Here is a 9,514-nt window from a genome sequence, read left to right as displayed (position 1 = left end):
TCACAATTTATGATTTCCTTATTGTTTTCCATATTACTGAATATGTAGGTTGTCTCCAAGTTCTCACTACTAAAGCATAATGTTGCTGATGTTTCTCTTCTGATGCACTATGGCGTGCTTTTACCTAATGTAATCCTCACAAGTGCAGGATTATTATTAAAGGTATAAATATCTTCAGGATCTTTGATATGGGGAGCTGGCACAATGCAAGCAAAGCGTATTGAAGTGTAAGTGATACATATTCTCGACCTAAAGAGAACAGGACATTAAACCACAGAGGCAGCAGCAGCGGACTGTTCATTATGCGTTTACTCTGTAGGAAGTTCAGGTCACGGTTCTGAGTATGTCCCTTCATTTCTCATCAATTTCTGCTCGCAAATCTTAGAGGTACATAATACCAATTTCCAGCGCTGAAGATCACACATGACAAAGAATTGACCACAAAGACTGATTAAAATGTTATGATGAGAATATAAAACAAGTGCCATTTTCAGCTTATGATACTTGTCAATAGCATTTAACCTTATAAAAGACAAATTCATTTAAAAAGGCATTTGCAAGCAAAATAATTGTATTTTATTGAAAATTCAGAAGTTACAGTACTTTAAAAGTTTTTTCATATAGTAAAGAAAAATAAGTTAAAAGAAAAAGAACTAACTCAAGTGCAATGATAACTTAGGTTTTCAAACTAACAAAATCATTTTGAAAAACATAAAAATCCACAGCTTAATTTACTCACAGCATAAGCATGTATTTTACTATCTGTTACCAAGAAAACGCTAATGGAATGATTTTTGGGGTGATCTTTCAACGTGTCATCTTTCTGGACCCAATTTAAATGGTATATTAATATTAATATCTAATTCAATAGATTACTGGTGTGTGTGTACCTAAGAACTAGCTAATTTTGATATGAAATTTTAAGAATGAGAGTGAGTTTTCATTTATCAGAGGGCAATAAATAGCATTTCTAGTCATTTCTTAGGCATGTTTTCTTATCTCCTAGGTGAAAACTACCCATGTTCATTAAGGCATTCAGCCAAGTGAGCACTAGTGGCATAAACAAGATTGTCCACAATAAAGCATCAATTATTACAGTTGGCCATTTCATGTTAGGAAGTGTCTTGTTCCACCTTTTAGATTAAAGTTCTCAAATTTTCTTATGAAGGACGAAGCTAGGTAACCCAAAATGAATACTCATTTTAAAAAACACATTTTTTAATGTGGTCTGTATTTTTGCCATTTTTTTTTTTATTCCTCAACAGAAAATATTGATTAAGCCACGGGTATTATTTTAAAATTTGTTATATTATTTCCATTATCTCTGTTCTGTACCTTCTCCTTTTTAAAGAAAGAACTGAGGTGAACACCTAACATGGCTATAGACTATCCTACACAAATGTCCTCTCCAGCTGCTGGCCTGACACCTGCAGTGAGCAAGGGCCCCAGGTGAGCTAGAGGCAGATCTGCGCTTTGCCACAACTAGAAATGGAACTAATGTGGAACTTTAATAGTCCAGTTAATATTTTTATAATGCTTTGCAATTAGACAGCTTTCCTGTAACTACTCTGAAAATACTGAATGAAATTAGGCCCGGTTAGGAAATTTACAACATGCACATTGCATAAAACGTCTATAAAAATGTTAATTTACCTGTATTACCTAGGTGAGAGGCATAAATGGTTTTAATAAAGGAGAATCCAGCAAGGACAGAATTAAAACATAACATGGCATTCGTTAATACAGCGCACTCTTTTATTTGCTAACATCATACCAATTGGTCTTTACCCAGGAAAAAAACCCCACTAGTTCTTATTTAATTGCAGAGAAATCTGATCATGTGGGGAAGAAAAGAGCATCTGATACAAAATGTCTATAAGCCAGCGTTCTGACAAGTGGACTGTGGAGTTGGGAAACCCTTTGGAATGTAGGGAGCCTACGATGATAGACTTAGAGCAGAGGTCAGCAGAGATGAGTGAAGCTCTCCCTTCTCTCCCCTACCTCAGAGCGGAAAGGGCTCTCAGGTACCTGACTGGCTTTCAAAGAGGAGGGCTCCTGACTGCAGAGGTGGGTGAAGTGCCGAGGTCGCCCTAGCCGTGATGGAACAGACCTGGACACCAAATACACAATTTGACAGGTGCGACCACCACTCTCACCTTTCCAGGCCCCCAAATAAAAGCAACAGCTGGTCTAATCAAACTATCTTCTCCAAAAATCTTTAGAAACATTGTGTCTCACTAAAACTAAGTTTTCAGAGGAAAAATATGGCACTGATGTTTTTTGCAAATAACATGCTTCATCAAAAATCCTTAAACAAGAGTGTGTGCATGTTTACATCTAACTAGTTTCTTGTTAAGAATTAAAACTAGTCTCTCCCTATTTAGCCCCTCTTTCACCATCTCGACTTTGCTCTCATACTTAAAGTGTTGATCATTTAGTGAACTAAGTACTGGATGTCGATTCAACACCTGCTACATAAGGAAGCCTGGCTGATAATGCACTCCACGTTTTGTTCATGCTAAAGTTCATTTATTGCTATAATCAGCTATTCGAAATTCACTTAGTTTGATGAATAAGGAAAATAAACAGGTCAAAGTATAAAAATACAATTTCATGCATAGACTAGAAAAATCTGAAGATACCTGACAAAATAAGTGCTTTCTATTAAGTAATGGTTTTCAAGTCATTTTATACCAAGTTATATATTTCTTTCAAAAAACCTAATTTATTCCTAGAAACACAATTATATGTTTCAATGACAATTACTTTTCCTATAACTTCTTCCACATTCTCTCAGTGTGACTCAAAGCTCAGCATAACACATTTGATATAAAAGTGTCACAAACAATTATTGGTGATATCTAATGTAAATGTTTAAAAAAAGTTTGATTCTTATGAATTTGTACAAAAATAAAGCTTCTGATACTTTGTTAGGACTGTATTTGATGACTCATTAATGATGTAAAGCAAAAAATTACTTGAACTAAGTTCACATTTACATATAAAAATATAGAATACATATACTACAGTGATCTTGATCTTGTAGTATTACAAATTACCAGCCTGATTAAAAATGTTTTAAAGTGTGAATTTTTTTTTAAAAAAAAATCAAGATTTCTAATGTGTTAAACTTAAAAGTTTTCATTTTCCATGTCAACTGAGCTTGTTTTGGTTAATAACTGGGTTTGACGAATATGAAGTAATAGAAGGTATTTCTCTGGAAGAAACCTGGAGTGTCTCAATATGTAGTAGAGAGTCTATAATTGCTTTGATTTTTTCCTCAGCATAAATTTCCTTTTTTTTTTTTTTATTCTGCCCATTCAGATCAATAAAAGGCTATAATCAGGAAAGCCACTGGGCTGGAAATAAATCACAAATCCTGTATTTTGTCAGATCTATTTTCTGCCATTAAGAAAAACGGTACCTACAAACCCTAAAAAAGAAGAAATAATGAAAGTTCAAGCCACAGACAGAAGGGCTGGGCACCTTCTACTAACCAACAATTAAACCAGCAAGTGCTTTCTAGTCTTTAAAACAAACAAACAAACACCTTCTTTCTCTTGTTGAGGTTTATGTGCCTGTAATGCGTGCTTTTGAGAGTTCTCTGATTTTATGCTCAGGTCACATATATTACTGAAAGATCATTGGCTTTCCGAGCTTTAAAATATAATTATGTAGATGCAACACTAAAGGCTAAACTGAACATAATTTGTTTTTCTTGGATGTGATGTGAACAATAAATCCTGAACTGGGGATCCAAAGATCAGGTTCTCTTGCTTGATCTCAAAGCTGAGCGGTCTTGACCACCTTTCTGGACATCAAGGGAATTGTGCTGGATAACCTTTAAAGTCTTTTTCAAATTTGACCTAGACACTAAAACAGGACCTCACACAGCACCTCATAATTTTCATTGTGCAGATCAACTACCATCATAGAATAGTGCAGAACAATTCTGGTTCAGGGATTTCTGATGCTTACATTGGAATTTTCTATCCTTGCAGGGGTGAATCGTTAAGTATTTGGCTCTCTAATAAAAACACAATTGAGATATTTTTACATCATACACAAAGTACACGTTGACACTCACTGAGATGGTCTGAAGATTTGGGTTAACTATGTCCTCTGGTTCTCTTGTTGACGGAATTTTGTTCTCTCCTCAGCAGGGTGGGGAAAGATGAGCATGGGCATAAAAGAGAATCTTGGTTAGAGTATTTCTGATTGAATGAAGAACAGTGGAAGTCTTTTATTCTTTAATTCTACATTTTAATTCATAAAATTTTCAAAACTAAAACTTTTTGAAATTATTACTAATACTCAAAACCAAGAATCTGTCATAGTTTACCACTAATGGTCAAGAATTACAGTTCACTACCAAAATGTCATTATTGTGCCAAAAGAAAAGAGAGTTCTATTCTATTTTTAGGTGTATGGCAATGGATTCTACCAGTTCTTATTTTGATCATTTCAGAACTCAGACAAAAGGAGAAGAGTCATAATTCTGCTTCTATTATTTCAACCCAGACGTAAAGCATGTTGAATTCAAATTTAGAGAAGGACTTGGTGGAGTGCCAGCTCTAACTTTGGGAGTAGGATAAATAATTTCTTCAACAGTTACATAGGTACCTAAGAAGAAACCAACAACACCAGTGAACGCTATAGAAATATTTTTCAGGATCATCCATATATTGTAGTGTTCCTTAGAAAATGTAAGAATTTCAACCAAAGGTGGCAGGATCAGAGCCAATGTGCTGCTGCTCACAGCTCCAACGAAGGAAATCACAATATCTAAACGAGGAATCAGAATTGCTCCAGCACCTAGAAAATGAAAATACATATTTTATTTAAATATTTAATAGTTAAATGAGCACTAATTGTAGATACATAGAACTTTGGACTGTGAGTAACTTGTTCTGCGAGTGTTCCACAAGACAAGCAAACATTTCTAGTAAATTGTAACTTGATAAATGAGCAACATATTGCGATGAGTAGTATGTGACGCTGAATGTCACATGATCACAACTGAACCAATAGTTCCTGAAATCTGCTTTGATATACAAGTGCTTTGGATGACACTCATGTTTCTGGAATGTATTATGCTCACAAACCAAGGTTTTACTGTTTTGTCAAAACTTTAAAATTAATGCAAGTAGGCACTGCGAAATTATTGCCTGTTGAAGAATCCATCAAACACACGAGGAAACCAAAACAGTGAGTCATATTTCTTGAACTGTGACTTTTCAGCAGTTTCTTATATAAACAACAATTATACCTTTTCTACTCTTTCATAAATTTTCTAAATTATTTCAAAATTAAAAATTTTAAAAAAATAATGTACTACTACTACTACTACTAGTCGACAGGATTTTCTTCCAAACTACTGGCAGATTTCTGAAAGTTCGGATCTGGCACTTTGTTGATCCTACTTACCCTCATCTTACCAAAGGTATCAACAGAAGATCTGTAAACCCTAAGACTCCTACTTCTGTTTCAAAATGTCCTAAAGTGATCCACTGAAGGCTGAGGGTTTGGAGCTGTGGCGACCTCGTCAGCCCTGCCACTGCGGATGACTCCGCCACCACAGTCCCAGCTTTGAGGACCCCACAGATGTCTGTGCCGGCTCTCCCTAACTTGTCTCGTAAAGCTACCATTTCTTTTTATCCCTTTATTTATCCCTCCCTACCATTTATTCCTCTTTTTTTCTAAGTTTACGTACTTTTGCTTCCTCATTTCCAGCCTCTCTGTCTCTTGCCAACCTTTCTGTGGTGTATATATAATTTAACTTGGGCTCTTTGCAATTAAGTATTCAGGGTGCAGTCTACTGATTTCTCCACTTTTCAACTTTTAGGTTATGGGTTTTTTTCCCCTCCCCTCTTCTCTTTGTGATTCTCAATGTTTTCCAGGAGGACATGGGATTAGTTTGGAACTACTAGGTTTCTCAGAAATACCTGTTATTTCCTATTTAAATTCTTTTCAAAGCTAAAACCCTAAAAGCCATTTTGAAATTATAAATCTAGCCTCATACCTAGAGGACTGAAGTGTAGCAAACTTTCTTAAATAAGATAAATGACTTTGAAGAAGTTGAAACTCTAAACAAGTAATGCTTCATAGAGCGGATTCCCTGTGGAATGGACGCTTGTTATGTTCTCTTAATGTTTTTCTCAAGGGCACTATAAGCATAACTCCCAAACACAATTAGGACCTTGCAGATTTCAGGGACTACATCCATTTCAGGGAGACATACTTCTACCTACTTGTAGCAGATGGCAGTATAAAAGGAAGGCTGGATAAGCATGACTAGAACATAGCCATCTGAGGAGTCTTTCATTTTGGAATTCATTTTTCCGCATTAATGTTTTTCAATAATCCAGCTGTTACTAGTAAAAATTAAGTGAAATTGGTTGAAAAAGCATATGGAGGAACACTACAGGTGTTTAGAATCTATTCATTCAGACATTTATCAAACACTTTTAATCATGAAATTTATCAATTAGCTGAAGTCATCCTTTATTTCTGCCCTGATTTTTATTATTTCTCTTCTACTGGATGTGGGGTGTTCTTGTTGCTCTCCCTCNTACTTCCCTCCCCAGGTTGGGGAAGTTCTCTGCTATAATTTGTTCCAGGACTCCTTCAGCACCCTTCCCTCTCTCTTCCTCTTCTGGGATTCCTATGATACGGATATTGTTCCGTTTGGTTGTATTGCTGAGCTCTCGAACTCTTCTTTCATGTTCCTGGATCAATTTATCTCTCTTTTTCTCAGTTTCCTCTTTTTCTATAATTGTGTCTTCTAAATCACTTATTCTCCTCTCTGCCTCTTCAATCTGTGCATTGGATGCCTCCATTTTATTATGTATCTCATTTATAGCATTTTTAAATTCATTGTAAGTATTTTTGAGCTCCACAGTGTTTGTAGCAATAGTTTCTCTGATGTCTTCCATGGTTTTTTCAAGCCCAGTGATTAATTTTATGACTATTGTTCTAAATTCTTGTTCAGTTATGTTGCTTATATCTGTTTTGAGCAGTTCTTTAGCTGTCAGCTCTTCTGGAATTTCTTTGGAGGAGAGTCTTCCGTTTCATCATTTTGGTTAGTTTTTTATCTCTTGTTAATTTTAAAAGCTTGTTGTACACTCTGCCTCTGCAAGTTCTGCTGTATTAAAGAGAGCTGTCTGACTGTTCAGGGCCTGTCTGTTCAGGAAGTGTTCTTTGAATGGTGTCTCTTGGTTTCTCTTGTTGAGAGTTTGGTTGTTTCCCTACCCGTAGCAGTATTTGGAACTCTCCACCATGTGTACTTTGGCTAGTTTTTTTGAGGTAGTCCCAATCACAGGCAGGATGCGGGGACCTGGAGCACAGTGAAGCGAGGCTTTAAGCAACATTCTTGCCAGAGCAGGTGTGGGCAGGACAGGCACCTGAAGTCATCCTTTTTTTTTTTTAATTTTCTAATGTTTTATTTATTTCAGAAAGAGAGACAGACAGACAGACAGTGTGAGCAGGGGAGGGTCAGAGAGAGAGGGAGACACAGAATCTGAAGCAGGCTCCAGGCTCTGAGCTGGCTGTCAGCACAGAGCCCTACGCGGGGCTCGAACCCACAAACTGTGAGATCATGACCTGAGCCGAAGTCGGACGTTTAATGGACTGAGCCACCCAGGTGCCCCTGAAGTCATCCTTTAAAGATTATATAATCGGGCGATTGGGTGACACAGTCGGTTAAGTGTCCAACTCTTGATCTTGGCTAAGTTACAATCTCATAGTTGGTGAGTTGAAGCCCCATACTGGCCTCTGTGCCATCGGCTTGGGATTCTGTCTCTCCCTCTCTCGGCTCCTCCCTGCTTGCTCATTCCGTCTTGCTCTCTCTCAAAATAAATAAACTTTAAAAAAGGCTATATAACCAGTAGATATTTGCCAGTAAAAAATGGCTTGAAGTGTTATTTGATAATGCTATTAGTAAACACGGAAGAGAAAAATATATACTTTAGGCATAATCAATATATAAAAACTCAAAATCACAGAAACAGTAATTCAAAGGATAGTCTGGAATACAGGCAATTTATTCATTACAAAAATTTACTATAGGATTGCTGTAAATAGGCAGCCCTATGTCATTTACAGACAGGTATTATGAATGAATAGGTCTATTAAAAAACAATTAAGTTTATTCAGTATTTGCCAACTACGTTATAGAGAAAAAGAAGGTATACTTAAGGCACAAAGTTTCCTCTCATAAAAAAAAAATCCTATTTTAAGCCCATTCTTTGTAACTGTAGGGCGAAAAAAATATCAGAAGTATTAAATCCCTTTAATGTTTTTCTCAAGCTCCTTCAAGTGAACTTCAGTAATATGAAAAGGAGAAATACTCTCTGAACTTAGAGTCTTACATCTATGTTAAAAGGGCTTTTATTGAAATCAGTCGTTTTATGTAGTAGTTGTCAAATCAATAAAAACAATGTATAAGAAATATTTCAAAATGTCTTAAGGTACTTTTTTCCTACTGAATGTTTTATTAGTCTTTAGAGTAAGGGCTTACTGACTTCACTCCTCAATATGATTTTTGATGATTATTGTTGATATAATTCACTTAAATGATCACTTCGGAAAACAGGTTTCATCTCCTTTTCCCAGCTTCACTGTTTCTTTACATCTAGGCATAAGCTCCATCCCAAGTTGCTCACCGCAATTTACAGAGTTGCCCCAAACTTCTAGCTCTCTCATTTTGCTTATCTTTAATGGACCAAGATGGTTATTCACATCTTCCACAGAAAGCTGACCCATTTCCAATGGGTCATTCTAGGTCTAGGCAATCCCATTAGTTAGTTCAGTGTTACGGTCATCTTATATTTGTGTTTACAATAATACTCGTGACGATAATAAGTGCTGGCTACTTTGTTAATATTCTTAAACTCTACACAAATACCATTAAGGAAATCTTCATTTCAAAGTTGAGCAAAGAGGGGCTTGACGATGCTATGTAACTTGCCTAAGGCCACCAGCAGGTGAGTGGTAGGTTTGAGCCGTCCGTCAGTGAGACTCCAAAACTCATACTATGTCTACTGTACCACTATCATACCACAATCAAGCTTCTTCTCCACAGGTCTTGTGATTAGTGCTTTCTGGTGGAGCATTTTATATTGTGAAACGTTATTATGAGGTTATACATGCCTTCAAATAATATATTAAATTAGCCACTGGAATAATTAAAGACCAAAACAAAATAAAACCCATTTCTATAGGTTAGGTTCTTATAAACTGTTAAATACACAAAAGTTCGCTTAAATAAAAAACCTGAGGAAAATGAAAACCAAAGTAAAATGTGTATGAACAATATAAGTAGTCCCTTATCCATCTGATTTAGATATATTTTAATCATCGCTAATGTAGTTTTCAAAATAATAATTTGAGTTGTTCTTTTAAGTGTGATAGGAACTGGTTTGTGTTTTTCTTATATAGTAGTAGAATAATGGGATTCTAACCCAAAAAGTATCTCAGCTAGGTGAATGAAATCTTTAAAAAATTTAGAAGTATA

The 9,514-nt window shown here is 35.9% G+C and overlaps 1 protein-coding gene across 2 annotated transcripts in view; it reads right to left on the bottom strand.

Moving 5' to 3' along the window:
* Window positions 1-608: 608 nt before the first annotated feature.
* SLC36A4 (solute carrier family 36 member 4) overlaps window positions 609-9,514 on the bottom strand; it is a 101,248-nt gene continuing 92,342 nt past the window's right edge. For both annotated transcript variants that reach the window (XM_077780615.1, XM_077780613.1), the window contains exon 11: window positions 609-4,815. In XM_077780615.1, the coding sequence (XP_077636741.1) occupies window positions 4,508-4,815 (308 nt within the window). In that variant the 3' untranslated portion in view covers window positions 609-4,507. The remainder of the gene's footprint in view (window positions 4,816-9,514) is intronic.

The sequence above is a fragment of the Crocuta crocuta genome, unplaced genomic scaffold (assembly GCF_008692635.1).
Source record: "Crocuta crocuta isolate KB4526 unplaced genomic scaffold, BGI_CrCroc_1.0 scaffold78, whole genome shotgun sequence".
Lineage (NCBI taxonomy): Eukaryota > Metazoa > Chordata > Mammalia > Carnivora > Hyaenidae > Crocuta > Crocuta crocuta.
The sequence above is the reverse complement of the archived record's forward strand: the minus strand, read 5'-3'. Positions and strand labels throughout refer to the sequence as shown.